Source organism: Cryptomeria japonica, chromosome 5 (assembly GCF_030272615.1).
Source record: "Cryptomeria japonica chromosome 5, Sugi_1.0, whole genome shotgun sequence".
Classification (NCBI taxonomy): Eukaryota; Viridiplantae; Streptophyta; class Pinopsida; order Cupressales; family Cupressaceae; genus Cryptomeria; species Cryptomeria japonica.
The window spans coordinates 677,373,002-677,387,754 of record NC_081409.1 but is presented as its reverse complement, the minus strand read 5'-3'; the positions used below and the strand labels follow the sequence as shown (position 1 = coordinate 677,387,754).

General features: G+C 38.8%; 2 protein-coding genes across 2 annotated transcripts; both read right to left on the bottom strand.

Annotated features, from left to right (window-relative positions):
* Positions 1-10,352: 10,352 nt before the first annotated feature.
* On the bottom strand, positions 10,353-11,105 carry LOC131079374 (uncharacterized). The gene has a single exon (XM_058017292.2). The coding sequence runs from the start codon at positions 11,103-11,105 to the stop codon at positions 10,353-10,355; it is 753 nt and encodes a 250-aa protein (XP_057873275.2).
* Positions 11,106-11,572: 467 nt separating this feature from the next.
* On the bottom strand, positions 11,573-12,259 carry LOC131876054 (uncharacterized). The gene has a single exon (XM_059220828.1). It carries the CDS (start codon positions 12,257-12,259, stop codon positions 11,573-11,575), a length of 687 nt encoding a protein of 228 aa, XP_059076811.1.
* Between the last annotated feature and the right edge of the window lie 2,494 nt (positions 12,260-14,753).

The window sequence follows — 14,753 nt, the reverse complement described above, 5'->3', positions numbered from 1 at the left end:
TAGTCCAAACCACTAGCCTCTTGCTGATTGTAAGTGTGCCCTGCGTGGTCAACTGGCATAGAATGAGTTTAATGTCGAATCGTTACACGTCTATTGTTCATGCATTATCTTGAATGGTGATCAGTGTTTGGTACTGTGCGATTTGAACATATTTGAAGCATCCCTTAGAAGATCGCACTAAGTTGGTGTTAAAATGTTCAGCTTGATGGTGAGACCCAACCTAGTAGTACTCCGCCTAGTCGTTCATCCATCTTCTTGCATTCTAGGTTTTAGATTAGATTCTCCAAACCCTGTATCTTTTGCCATTTCTTTATCCTCCAGCCAGTAGATAGGATTCAAGTTCCAGCAAATCAGATGCTCAGACATTCGACTGTATGTCCCCTTGTTAATCCAGCATAATCACATCATACTACAAGAGCTTATCCACATGTAGAGACCCTACATACCAGAACCTTGGAGTTGCCTCGATTGATCCTTAGGCGAAATCTTCAGCATTCGGGGAAACTTTGTTCAAGAGAGGATAAGATACCTTGGTATTTTATTCTGTGTTCGCATGTGCATGAAAAACACATCAACACTACCCACTTGATCAATCCATTGATCTTCAGTGCCCTCCCGGTTGGCTGGTCTCGAGCTTTCAAAGCTTCCCATAACGAGCTGGTTGTCTACTCCCTCCCTCCAGATGGGGGTATAGTAGGATGTTTCCCATCTGGGCCAACTAGATTAGCAGCAGGGGGGGAATCATTGGGTCGAACAAGCAAGGATGAATATATGATCCCGGTTACAATTGGAGACTTGGGAACTTTTGAGGAAGTTTCCTAGGAACAGACACAACTGGAAGTTCGGGATCAGTTAGTAGCCGCTCTAGATTAGCTAAAGGAAAGAATGAGGAAGGAACCAAAAGAAGAGATAGATCCTACACAGGAATTGGAAGAATTTCTAAGCAGGATAGATAAGCTAGCAAAGAAGAAGGTGGCAAAGAAGTTTTCCAAAATCACAAGGGATGAGTCAGGATCTAGGACATTACAACTAGCTGTGCCCAAAGTTGACAAAGATAGGAACAAAATTTCACCTGATGAATATGAGATCACAAAGGTCAACTTGGGGCGTGCCTACAAAGCACAAGTAGTGGAAAACTTTGATGAATCTTCCTTAGCACTGAAAGAGAAGAATAAGAAGTTAAAGAGTGAGAACAAAGCCTTGTGCGAATATTTGTGATGCTTGAGGCATCCAGTCAGAGAAGAAGATCCATGCTTTGTTCCTCCCTCTTCTCTTCCCAAGGAATCTATTGATGGTATTGAAGATACAAGAAGGGCTCAGTGCTCTAAGGAATGGGTAGAAGACATCTTCACTTCAGTTGGTAAATTTATTGAAGACTTGGCTCACTTCCATTGGAGAATTCTTGCTATCCTGAACAAGCTTGAAACTGTAGACTATTCATGGGAAGATGTGCATATCTATTAGGACTTGACAATTTCGCACCTGAAAGTACTAATGGGAATTCCTAGGCAGACTGATTGATGGGAAAGCCGTCCAAGAAAATGAAATATATAACTTCCCTCAGTGGTTTTATGCAGTCTGCACTGTGAAGGAATTCTTTGAAACGTTCAGGAAGAAATCCTCAATGTAGTTGAAGCATTGTTTGCAAGAAGGTTGACCGATGAGGAGCTGACACTTGACCATTTGAACGGTAGGTTGCATGAATTCTTCTTTGTGGAATCCTTCTCGAAGGAACATTTGGAGTTTTCCAGCACAATGTGTAGGACTCAAGAAGCCGCGTCAAGTTGGGAGAAGTTTTTCTCCAAGTTTGAAGAGGACATTTCATTGCTGGAATTCAAACTTGAGATTGTGCCAAGTGTCTTCGTTGGAGAGATGGAAGCCGTCATAGCCAAGTTTGTCGATTTGCCATAAATGAACCGGATAATGGTCATCCAATTTTGGACGAGAATTTATTGATTGCATGAGGGCATGATGGTACATTTATTGTTGGTGGACGTTTTGATTGGGTGGTGGCTGATTTAATGCATGGCAACTGTCATATTCAAGGAAGTAGTGGCTCATTTAATGCATGATGGACAATTTGAGAAAGGTGGGCATTTATAGCATTATGGATTCCCTTTTTTGGAGCAAGGAGCAATTAAGGTGTAGTTGGCGAGATTCCTCATTAATGGCTCTCCCCACTACATGGCGTCATATTTTAGAATCTTTGGTCAAACCCTGATCGGGGTTTTGCATGGTAGATCTTGGCAGTTGATTTGATTGTAATCTAGTTGATTTGATTGTATGAGATTGTTGCGATAAGTTTATGAGATGATAATAATGAAACATTGGCTTTTGGTGTTCACTTATGTTGTTTCAAAATTTGCATGGTTTCATCTTCCACACTTAGCTTAGATTTGCTTCAAGTACTTAGATGAATGAAACAGATTGCATTGTTTTATGGTGAGATCACTTGCTCATACCCTTTGCCGATAAATGATTTCTGTCTGCATTGTAAGGTTGGACTGAGCTTTTACATGTGCGTTCTTAACTTAGATTGTTGGATGAACATTGTTCTTTGATGGTGTTCATTGGTGGTCTAAAATCTTACAAGCACAACCTTTGAAGATTGCACCCTCTTTATGTAATTGTCTAGAAGTGGCCAAGTAAAGTGTGGTAGATCTCTCTTGAATCTTTGCTATCTGTTGAGTTCTTAGCTCTAGATTAGCCTTTCTAAACCCTTTCCTATTTTAGTTTCTGCATTATCTTATTGAAAAGTCCCCAAAAGGAGCCATTTATTGACAAATCATTCGCAGAAGTCTCCTTGAAGTTTTAGAATTTGATTAAGTCTTGTGTGTAAGTCCCCTTGGATTACCAACAACATCAACCAAATGAGTCTATATCCATTGTAAAGTCGCTAGTACGCAATTGGAACCTTGGAGTCATTGTATGATCTTCGTACAATCTTAGCATACACATGTTTTTGATCAAGAGTGGATAGAGTGAATGTTGGGAAACTTTATTTTGTATTGGTGTGGTCATAAAACACCCATCAACAAAGTCATATAATCATATGTTGGCCTTAGTTGTCTGTCTCTTTTGAAGCTAGAATATGATTTGGCACCAATGTGCAGAAGTTGGCATAATATAGAACAACTTTGGCATCTTCTTTGCATAAATCCAATGATCAAATGTAATCTATGGCAAGAGCACAAAATTTACTTGGGTGTTCATTTTAGATTAGCAACATTGGTTTTTATATAAATGTTCAACTTAAATTACCCAATTCTAACATCAGTCCTGATCATGCATGTACTGCCACATTCTAACTATGCACGCTTTTAACATGTTTGTACCTCCTAAATGCAGCAAGAAAATTGATTTACTAAAACAATTAAAAATAATAAATCGACTTCTGCATCCTTCTGTATAAACATTATTATTTGCCTGGTTTATTGAAGACACAACTTGTAATCGAATATGTAGTTAAGCTGTTTTTTGGTGTACATCTTTATCTATTATTATTCTATTTTAGATTACAGCTGGGTTTGTGTAATGCCACTTTAAACAACACTGGCTTCTTTCTTAACATCTTGTCATGCATATAGAATGCAAATGGCTCAGCATCTGATTGCTATTGTCAGGATTTTTGTGCTCTGCATTTACACTGCTATGATAAATCACAACACCATCATCAAGACAGCCAATGTTTAAGGGTTTAAACTTTATTCATGATAAATTATAAGCCCGCATAGAAAATTAGATGAACAAAGGACCATAAAGAATGCAATTGCATGTGTATATCTATGAGTGCAGAATGCAGCTTAGTTGATTTTTATTGTTGGGGAATGACCTTTTCATGACAAAATCAAGGAAAGATGTGGTAAGGATCTTGAATACATGTATGTTTCTTGTGCTTACCAATGTCTTTGTTGTTTAAATACTCAAGAGAGTTTTAACATAGTTACTAGGAGACTCGTCTCCTACCCCTGGATGTCTCAGAGATGGAGACACGTCTCCGGTACCGGAGATGTCTCCAAAAACTTCTGGACGCATAGGGTGCTTTTGGCTGCCATCTCCTACTTTCTCCAAAGTCTCTGAACCAAAAATTGATGTCTCCTGCAGTAGAAGGCAAAAAAAGGAAAGCAAATAAATAAAATAAGCTTGTAGCAAAACAAAGTCGTAGGGAAATAACTAATAAAGAAACTGTGTTGCAGGAAGACAAAAAACCATACAAAGTTATAGTGATCGGATCTACTGACAATGTAGACTTTTTGAGAGGGACATAAACGGTTGTATGACTGATTTCTTCTCATTGCAATGGTCTAAAGAAAAATTGCCTTTACTCTTTAGCCGACAATATTGAGTGTGCTCAAAACCTATATCACCTTACTTTCACTAAACCATTTAGATTGGCTATGGTACCTGCAGTATAAGCAATTTTAATTTCAATTTTTGTTCAATTTTAAAGTTAATGTTAAACTTTACCACTGTTCTTGTTTTCAAAGTTTTCTGTCATGATATTTTCAGGAAATTAGTAAGTTATATTAAAAAAAATTGGCATCTCCAAGTACCCCGTCTCATATTTTTGAAAATTAGTCATACCAATACCAGTACCAGTCTCCAGAGTCTTCAAGTACCCCCGTCTCCTGGTAACCTTGGTTTTTAATCAGTTCTTTCGATAAAATCATCATTGTTTCTTCTTGACAACAATTTTTCACCTAAACGTTAATTTGGGTTGAAAATTTTCTAACTGGCCTGTACAATGTCAATGAAATCAGTTGGGTAAATGATACTCTTGTACCTTTTCCGAGTTTCTAAATTCTGGGACTGGGGTATGCAGGGACATGGGAATCCAGTTTCAGGGACAGCAAAAAATTCCTGGAATATTGGGAATGATGGGGGTACAACTATTAAAATAGCTAAAACAAATTAAAAACAGCTGAAATTCTAAATGACTATTCTCCCTATTTAGCTTTTTTGCTATGTTGACTGTTTGGGTTCGAGATTTTGGATTGGTTGCTCACCTATTATTTGTCTGAGTTTAGTACAGCTGGGTTCGATAGAACTCTCTCTCTACATAAACCCACAATTAGAAGAAAGTAGTTATAAAATTGAGAACACAACTGATAACTAATATTACAATGCCGGTTGTTCAATCATAAATGTTAAAGGTAAATCAAAATGGTTTATATCTTATTAGCATTTTTTAATTACGAAGAGAGGCTTATTAAATCGGCAAAATATTGCAAATAAATACAATAGTGGAATAACAAAAGTAACAAAGAGGCTAGACCAAGAACAATCCAGCAAAGCCACAAAAGGTCACAGAATCCATCAGAGAAAAACAATTCCTCAAGTTTGAAAATGTCTGACATAGGGTGAATGTGGATAGAGATGTATGTCTTCATTGGCCTTTTGCAGGGCAAGAGAGTTGAAGTTTCTAGAAATATGCTGCCAGCTGATCTGGTCAAAGTCTTGTATGATGTTTGAAACCTTTTTTGGCAAAAGATGAAGTGGGAAAATCTGATTCCATGCTTTCCTGAAAGGCATTAGATTATTAATTTTGAGTCTCTATAAACAGGAAGGTTCTTGAATTTTTTCTTTGTTACAAGAAACAACCAAACTTGCAGCTTGTGAGTTCAACCACATTGTTGAAGTTCTGTTAAAGATTTATGCAGAAGTCTAAAATTATATGTTGAGGATCGGACGAAAGCATACAACCAGCAGTGGCTATGCCAGGATTAACTTTTGAGGCACCATAAAAAATTAGCAGTGGATAATTAAAATGAATTTCTAGAGTGAGACAGGCAATCAGGGCTGTTTTTTTTTTTTAATATTTAAGTGCTAACCAAGAAAAAAGAGGGGTTAGCTCCCATACATCATGTCAGGAATAATCCGAAGAAAGGCCTCTTTCCTTACATTCACATCTTCAGCATACTAGACTTAATAGACATACTAGCATAACTCCTCTGAAACATAAAATTAATTCGACAGGGCTTGAAGAATGATAGCCAGATATTCGCCAATTTCCACTACTTTCACCATAGAAGCCATCGAGAGCCAGCCATCTCCCTCATCCAGCATCCTTTGGAAGGGGGCTAAATTTCTATTGATGACCCCAATCCGATACACCTCCCATGCGTCTTCGATCAGGGTTTTCTTTCTTTCCTTCTCCGCCTTTGCTTGTTCGTATTCCTCACCCTCATCGTCCGGGTCCTCTTCAAAGTCTGATGAGATATAATTGCTCGAGTTGAAATACAGACCGAACAGGCTTAGGCTTACCCAGTTGCTTAAATCTAGGTTCAAGATTTCGTTGGCAATGGCCTGCCCATCCATAGAGCAGATAAACCCATTTATCTTTTGGATACATGTCTCCTTTGAATCTAGAACATCGACCATTGGGCAAAGCACGACTTCGTAGACAAAACCATCACACCAATGTCTACCACCACCCAAGATGGAGGTCACCAGTCTCCATACCGCATCTCCTACCCTATCATCGGTATGAAACAGCCTCCTGCACTGCACTTGAAAACTTTTATCTCTACACATGCAGCTCAGACCGAAATGATGAACCATTTTTGCGACAAATAAGTTGAATTTCGCATGCCACCCCTCTTCATCACTATATCCTTTTTATAATGATCAAATCGTGGATCCACTGGTCAACAATTCTGGAATCGATTAGACCCAGTCTGATTCCTTTCGATTGATTGTTCTCCTTGATATCTTCTTGCAATATGCACATAATCTTTTCTGCAGTACCAATTTTGTACCTTCGTTTGTTGTAGTGATCATACCTATCCTTATTTCATTTATCGAGATTGGTATACAGAGATCTAGAGTACAAGTGAGACGAAGTTTCTCATTTTTTAACCTATTCCTGCTTTGATGTTCTGATTTGCACAATCCTAATCACTTCTTATAGTCCATAAAAGCTTTGCGCTCTGTACTACATTAATGATTTCTTCTTTTTCGTATCTTGACTCCACTCCCATATTCGCCAAGTAATCCACACTCGTGTTTGCTTCACCATAGATATGACTCACATGATACTCCGGAATTTGTTTCAATATATCCAAAATCGATTTTAAACACTTCCCTAATTTCCAATTTTGTGTGCTTCCGTTTTTTATTGCGTTGATTGCAATTTGTGAGTCTCCTTCGATTTCCAGAGGATACACTCGATTTTCCACACAATATTTCAACCCTCTCTCGAGCATAATGAACTCAACAACATTATTGCTCGCAATCCCCAAGTATTTAGAGATACCTGCCAACATCTCACCTTACTATCCCTAATTATGCATCCATACCCTGCCTCTCCCAGATTCCCTTTAGCAGCACCATCAAAATTTAACTTGAGGTGCCTTGGTTCTGGGACTTCCTAACAGACATTCTTCCTCTTATTCTGTTTTGGATTAACTGTAACATTGGGCGTTTTTAGCGAGTGCCACATCATCTGCACTTCCTTGTCCCAGCTTGTGATGCTTTCAGTTCTCCTACCATATGCCTTAGTATTTGCTAATTCTGAAATCATCCCTTTTATTTTCTCAATAATAGTAGTCACATTCAATTCCTTGTCATAAAAAATCCTTCTATTACACTCCTTCCAGATTTGCCACACCAAGACCGAAGGAATAATAATCCATAAGGATCTACATAATGATTTATTTCTTGAAACTGGCCATCTTATAATGTGACTCCTGAAATCCTCATCAAACGCTGTCTGCCACCCTATGTTTGCATGAATCCAATTCCAACACTCTTGTGCAAACCAACAGTCGTAGAGTATATGATCTGTTGTTTCCTCATCTGCCTTACATAGAACACATCTAGTAGGCCCGTTTATTCCATATTTTTTCAACCTTTCTCCCGTGAGTATTCTACCATGCATGGCAGTCCATAAAAAAGCCCCAGCATGCGGAGCCACCAATTTGTCCCAGCATAATCTTGTTGACCGCTCACATCTTTCTTGATCAATTGTCTGAATTTGGTAGCCAAGCTTAACCTTGTATTCCCCAGAACGTGCTGCACACCAGATGATTTCGTCCTCCTCCATGTTAATTGTGATCATTCTTTGTTTTAGTATTTCAGATACTCTCCTCTGAGTTTCTTCAGTCATGCCATCAGCTCTAACTTTCTTCCATCTATAGTTTCCGCTCCCCAATGGGTTTTCCTCCACATAATCAGCCACATATACACCATAGACCCCTTCCACCTCTTCTATCCATTTCTGGTCTGCAAAACAACTCTTAATACTCTCCAAACCGTTCTAAGAGTCATGCCAAAATCTAGCTTTGTGACGATTCCCAACTTTCCAGGACATATGATTTGTGATTAGGTGCTTGCATTCTCTTATGAACTTCCATATAGCAGACCTGTTCCTATTAGTATGTATTGTCAATATTCTCGAAGGGTCATCATTACCCAGGTACTTCTTCTGCATAATTCTGCATCATAACTTATTCAGACATCTATACATCTTCCAAACCAGCTTGGCCCCTAAGGCCAAATTCTGTATTTCCATCTTCCTCATGCCCGCACCCCCACATTCTTTTGATTTGCATGCAAATTCCCAATTCAACAATGAGATCTTTTTTATTTCCTTTGTCCATTCCCATAATTTTTTTTAAAAGAAACTTTCCAGTGCTTTAATTGCTTTGGATGATAGTTTGAAACATGACATTGCATAAATTGGCATGGCCGATAAAACTGATTTAATTAACTGGATCCTACCTGGGAGTGCAAGCCATTTATTCTTCCATATTTCCGTTTTGGTTTTACACTTGGTAACTAGTTCTTCCCACATCTCTGGTCGGGAGGCACCAGTAAACATGGGCACCCCAAGATATTTTGATGGGAGTGATCCTGACTTCCACCTCAATATCTGCAGAATTTTGGTCTGCAAAGGTTTCTTCATATTGAAAAGAAAAACCTCCGTTTTCTCATCATTTATCCTCTGTCTAGCAACAGTAGCATACAATCTCAATGTGTCCTTTATTACCTCTGCTTCCCTCAGTGTGGCTTCTCCAAATGGACTTGTATTGTTCGCGAATTGGGAGTGAGTAGTTGGATTCAAATCCTTATGGATTACCAACCCCCTCCATGAGGTTGATTCCCTTTTCTTGTGTATAAGTCTACTCAGAGCTTCCGCCATTATTACAAAAAGTGCAGGGGAGATAGGGTCCCCTTGCCTCAAACCATTTTTAGTTTTGAAAAATCCAAACAAGACTCCGTTAACTGCTACTGAGAAGTGAGTAGTACCAAGACAAAATCCAATCAATTGTCTCCAATTCGAATCAAACCCAAACTTCTCCACCACCTTGTCAAGAAATTTCCACCAGACTTTATCATACGCTTTTGATATGTCGAGCTTGATTACCGTAGCTTTCTTCTTCTCCGTGATGATCGAGTGCAAGACTTCAGCAGTGAGTATAATGCTGTCCGCAATTTCCCGTCCTGGTATGAAGCCATTTTGTTCTTTAGAAATGAGCTTAGGAAGGAAAAGCTTGAGTATGTTACCTAAAGCTTTGGAAATAATTTTTTTTATTGTGTTGCAAAGCGTGATTGGCTTGAATTCACCCAACGATTTGGCATCTGCCTTCTTTGGAATAATTACCAGTACTGTATTGTTTATTTCCTTTTCTTTCTCAGATCCTCCATCACTTGCCATATATCTTCCTTCATAAAATCCCAACAGTTTTGATAAAAATGGACAGGGAAGCCATCCGGCCCTGGGGCTTTATCCGGGTCCATATCGAAAACTGCCTTCTTGACTTCGTCTAAAGTGAAGGCGGCCATTAGCGATGTGTTGTCTTCTGCAGTGATTAGTCTTGGAATTGCCTCCAATATCTCCTCGCTCCCTATTGAGGGATAGCCATCGCTATCATTTAGAATGCCAGAGAAATATTCAACCGTAGCCTGTCCAATTCCATTCCTGTCTTACACCCTACGCCCATCCTCCAAGATAATTTTATTAATCTGATTAACGGCTTGCCTTGCCTTAACAGAGGAGTGGAAATATTTCGTGTTTTTGTCACCATCCTTTATCCACATTTCCCTAGCCTTATCCCTCTGGTAAATTTCCTCCCTAGTAAGTAGTTCTGCCAATCTTTCTTTTAAATTCTTCTCATCTAAATAGTCCTACTTGTCCATACCTTTATCCATAATTTTCCTTTTTGGTGCTTCTAAATCCCTTTCCACTCACTCTTTTTCCTCAAATATGTTTTTGAACATTTCTTTATTCCATACTTTAATTTTGTTTTTGATGAAATTAATTTCCTAACGAAACAAAAACTTGTCATACCTTTTATATGCGAACACTCCTTCCACTATCCTTCTAATGTTTTCTTGAGAGAATTATCTCTTTACCACATGTTCTGGAATTTGAAATAACCTCCACCCCACCGGGTTTCAGAACCCATCTCCAACATGATGGGAAAGTGATCTGACAAACAATAAGCAAGAGTTTTCGCAATGATTGGCATTCCCTCCATCATCCATCTTGATCCCGTCAGGAATCTGTCCATGTGCTCAACAATATTGGTGAAGCCTAGCCTCTTGTTTGTCCAAGTGAACCATCCTTCAGATGGAATGCAAACCACAGCCTCTATCCCTTGAATGAAGTCCCTAAAGCCCACCATATCCCTGCTAATCTTATTTGTGCCTCCTTTCTTTTCAGATAGGTCCAGAATAACATTGAAATCACCACCAATGATATAGTTGTTAGATCCAAATAGGCTAATTTGCTCATTCAACTCCCATAATTTACTTTTATCCGGTGATTGGGTGGGTCCGTAGATGTTCCATAGAGGGAAGGAGGTGGATGAGATTTTGCTTTGAACATGATCTGAAATCCAATGTTTACTTTTGCCCATGATTTTAATATTGACTTTATTCGGATTCCATAAAATTCCCAGACCCCCCGAGAGCCCCTCAACAACTTGGAAAGAACCAATCCAACTCCTACAGTACTTGATGAAGTTTTCTCCTTCAGTTAATCCACATTTTGTCTCTTGTAACATGACTGTATCGCAATTTGCTTTTCCCAGATGGTGTTTTACCATCCGGTGCTTGTCAGGGGCCCCCAGTCCCCTGACATTCCAACTGAGGATTCTCATTTCTTCCCAAGGGAGCCTTGAACTCCCTTGGTACTCTTTCTTTTGAAAAATTCCACCACACTCATCAATCCCTTTTCAACTGCCTCCTCTCTTTTCTGTCTGTATGTTTTCCTTCCTTTGTTTCCTCTGCCATGCATTCCTTCAATCGACGCAGATTGTTCAATATGTCTTTCCTCTATGATATCAATTTCATCATCATCAACCTCCTCCTCTATCTCCCATGTCTTCTCTGCCACTTGGTCGATTGCTTTATCAACAATGGATGGTAAACTACTTTCCTTGCTAATCTACGACGCCTAAACCTGATTGGGCTGCTTTTCTCCATATTCCGACCGTGTTGAACATTAGTGTTCCTATTATCTATCCCATTTGTTTCGATTTCTTTTCTCTGTTTCTAGGATACTTCAATTGACTCCCTCTGGTTATCTTCAATCTTTTGCTTGACCCTCCACACCATTTTCTCTCGCTTAAATTTTCTGCATTTTTCCTGTTGGGTGATTCTGCATTCCGCAGTTCAGACAGTACACCTTATCCTCCTCTATTTCTACAGTCTGTATCCATTCCTTGCCATGTGCAAGTAACTTAATTTCAGACGGAATCGTTCTATCAGCAGCTACCCAAAGCCTAGCATATAGGTAGGAATCCCCCTCCGCAATTTCGGTGTCGATGTCAATTAGGGTACTCAGTGATTGACCAATTTTATGTAGCGCTTCCTCCGTCCAATATTCCATGGGTAAATTGTTCAATCGGATCCAGACTGGTTTCTCATATGGTTCTGTGATCAATGGGTTGAAATTCCTGTGCCATCTTTGGATGTAAAGCAGGGCTGAATCCATATACCATACTCCGCCTTCCAGTACTTTCAATCTTTCCTCTTCCGTTGCAAAAATTACAATGAAAAAGCCACGCTGTATGAATTTCGTGATTTGGGGGGTTTTCCATGTTTCATTGATCCACTTATAGATCTTTTTCCGTTCAACCCTCGGGCCTATGAATCTGCATATTATTGCCAGATCTTTTAGGAATTCTAGATCCTCCTCGATTTCTTCTGTGACATCTATGATTTGATATTTCCTGCCGATCTTAGGACCCTTTGCTTCTTCTTCCTTGTCGCCATATTCACATCCTTGCGGTTTTTCGCTCGCACCCGCCATTCACTATGTTTAATTTCTTTGCAATCAGGGTTGTGTTAATGAAATCCGAAAGGTTCCATTTTTAAGGAAAAATGTAGCTCAGCATTGGTTATTATATTCATGTTTTGTTTTCCTTAACATTTTCCACCATAGCTAGTTGGATTTTGTGGATCAGAGTTTTCTTTGGAGTAGCTGTATGAAAAAACTTATTTTATTCTTGTCAATCCAAATAAACCACATACAAAAGAAAGGTAAGGAAGATTGCAATTTTTTTATGAGAGGGAATAAGTGGGCTGGGTTGATAAAAGTTCCATTGCTTGATGCAGATTTCAGGGCTCAATTTGTTTTGAAAGGGGACCCCAAAATAGAGAGAGAAATCCAAATGGAATCCTCCTTACTGTCAAAGGGATGAGATTGGGATTCACAAGCTTTGGAACATTTGAAGCAGATATAATGATATCCTTCTTAATGAGATCTTCACCAACAAGAATCTTATTTTGCTAGACAAGCCAGTGATTTTTTTTTTCTTTGGGAGTAACATTGAAGTTCCATATGCTATGCAAATAGCAGTCAAGAGGTTCTGCAGCAAAAAAGAAAATGAGTGCTAGCCTTGATTAAATAGCTATCAGCAACCTAAAGAGCTTGTTTCACCTGAAATTTAATTGTCAACACTGAAAATTGGTAGGAACTGGGAAGGTGTAATGTCGCCTTTTGGGATGATCCTAAATCTTGCCCTTAAAATCACAAGTTCAATTAAAATAAGAAATGTAATATAGTTAGAATTGTAACTTTACCAATTAAATTGTCTTTAGCAAGATAAATCCTGGTTTAGGTCCTGCAAATGTTAAACAACTTTTGAAATATAATTCATAAGATCAATTATTTCTATAAGGTTTAGGGATCCAACAACATATAAGTGCATATATATTAATTATCATCTTAATTTATATAGATAAATCATGCAATAGCTAATTGAATTTAAGAATTCTATAACATTCATAGTTCCTTTACCCATAACCAACCATAATAGGGGTTGGAGAAGAAGCACAATAGGGTGCTCGGATGTTTGCCACAATTAAGCCCAAGGGCATGGAGCATCCAATCAAGACGACACGACCCCTTGGCCCCAAGTGGCAGGAGCTGTTGTCTATCCAACATGAGGTGGGCTACTTAGAAGGGTGATCCATATCTTCTCTCCCAATCATGGCTCCACAACAAGGTGGCCAATGTTCACCACAACTAAGCCCAAGGATGCAGAGCATCCAACCAAGATTTCTTGACCCCTTGGCCTCAAGTGGTAGGAACTCTTGTCCATCCAACATGAGGTGGGCTACTTAGAAGGAGAACACGTATCTGCTCTCCTTATTGAGGTTCCTCTCTAATCCTTACATGATGGCTTATAGGAGTCTCAATTGAATAAATAAATAATTAAATAGATTAACTATTTTCATTGTAACTATAACAAAATATAGAAATATTAGATGTCAAATTTCTTCATTATATTGCATACCACAAAATGATTAGGACACAAGACTGCTGTATTTTTGAATGTTGAAGCCTATATCAAAACTGATCTCCTTTGCTGAGTGCAGATTAAATATGATGATTTCTGATCCTGATCCTTTCTTTGAGTGCCGATCTGCAATATATACTCCTCAATTGGTAATGGAGGTTATGTCCTTCCATGGCCATGTCCCTCCTGAAAGTGTTGTCTCGTTTTAATCTGACCTTAGCTTCTTGGCTTAATAAACTGCTGTCTTTTCTAAATTAATCTTGTGCCTCTTCAGCCATCGCATCCTTTGGAGATGACTTGCTCAATGATTTGTTAATACTACAGATTGGCGATTAAGGGAATGAATTCTTTATGGGGCTGTCGGCTTAGGTATTAGAAAATTGTGAAGTCTTATTAATTAATACAATTTTCTGAACAATAGTAAAATACTAAATTCTTTTATTTATTTCTTATATGATAGTGAATAGTATTATTATATTCATTATGATATGATCGGGGGCATGACAGAAGGATACTGAAAATGTTCTTTCTGATTAGCACCCATTTGTTTTGAAGTTCCTTAGAAAGACCATTGAGGCGAGACCATTTAGGTAGATTTCCATCCCACTCAATGAGGTGATCAAGTTTTTCCACCCCAAGCTGCTTCATATGGGTGAAAGGAGGCCACTTGGCATGAGAGAACATAAAGGTATGTGCCCTAGAATTGAATCCTCCCAAAATTTTATGCTATGGCCGTTTCTTGGGTCCATTTTTTATCAAATCAATAGCTCTATCAATTAGGGGCTGGACTTTAGAGATACTAGGCTTTTGAAGGATGGAGTTGAGCAAGTACATGCCATCTTTACCATTGCCATATTTGAGAACAAGGATATGCTTTTGAAGAGTTGCAAGATTGACGAGAGCCCAAACAAGCTTAGCTCCTAGAGTGGGGTTCATATCAAGTGTAGATTTGATTCCTAGGACTCTATGGCAGCCAACAAGGTGTTTTCTTGCGTTTTGCTA

What these genes read in the sequence shown, in the direction of transcription:
- LOC131876054 (XM_059220828.1), bottom strand. Translation starts at nt 12,259, where the DNA reads ATGGCGGGTGCGAGCGAAAAACCGCAAGGATGTGAATATGGCGACAAG.
- LOC131079374 (XM_058017292.2), bottom strand. Translation starts at nt 11,105, where the DNA reads ATGAGAATCCTCAGTTGGAATGTCAGGGGACTGGGGGCCCCTGACAAG.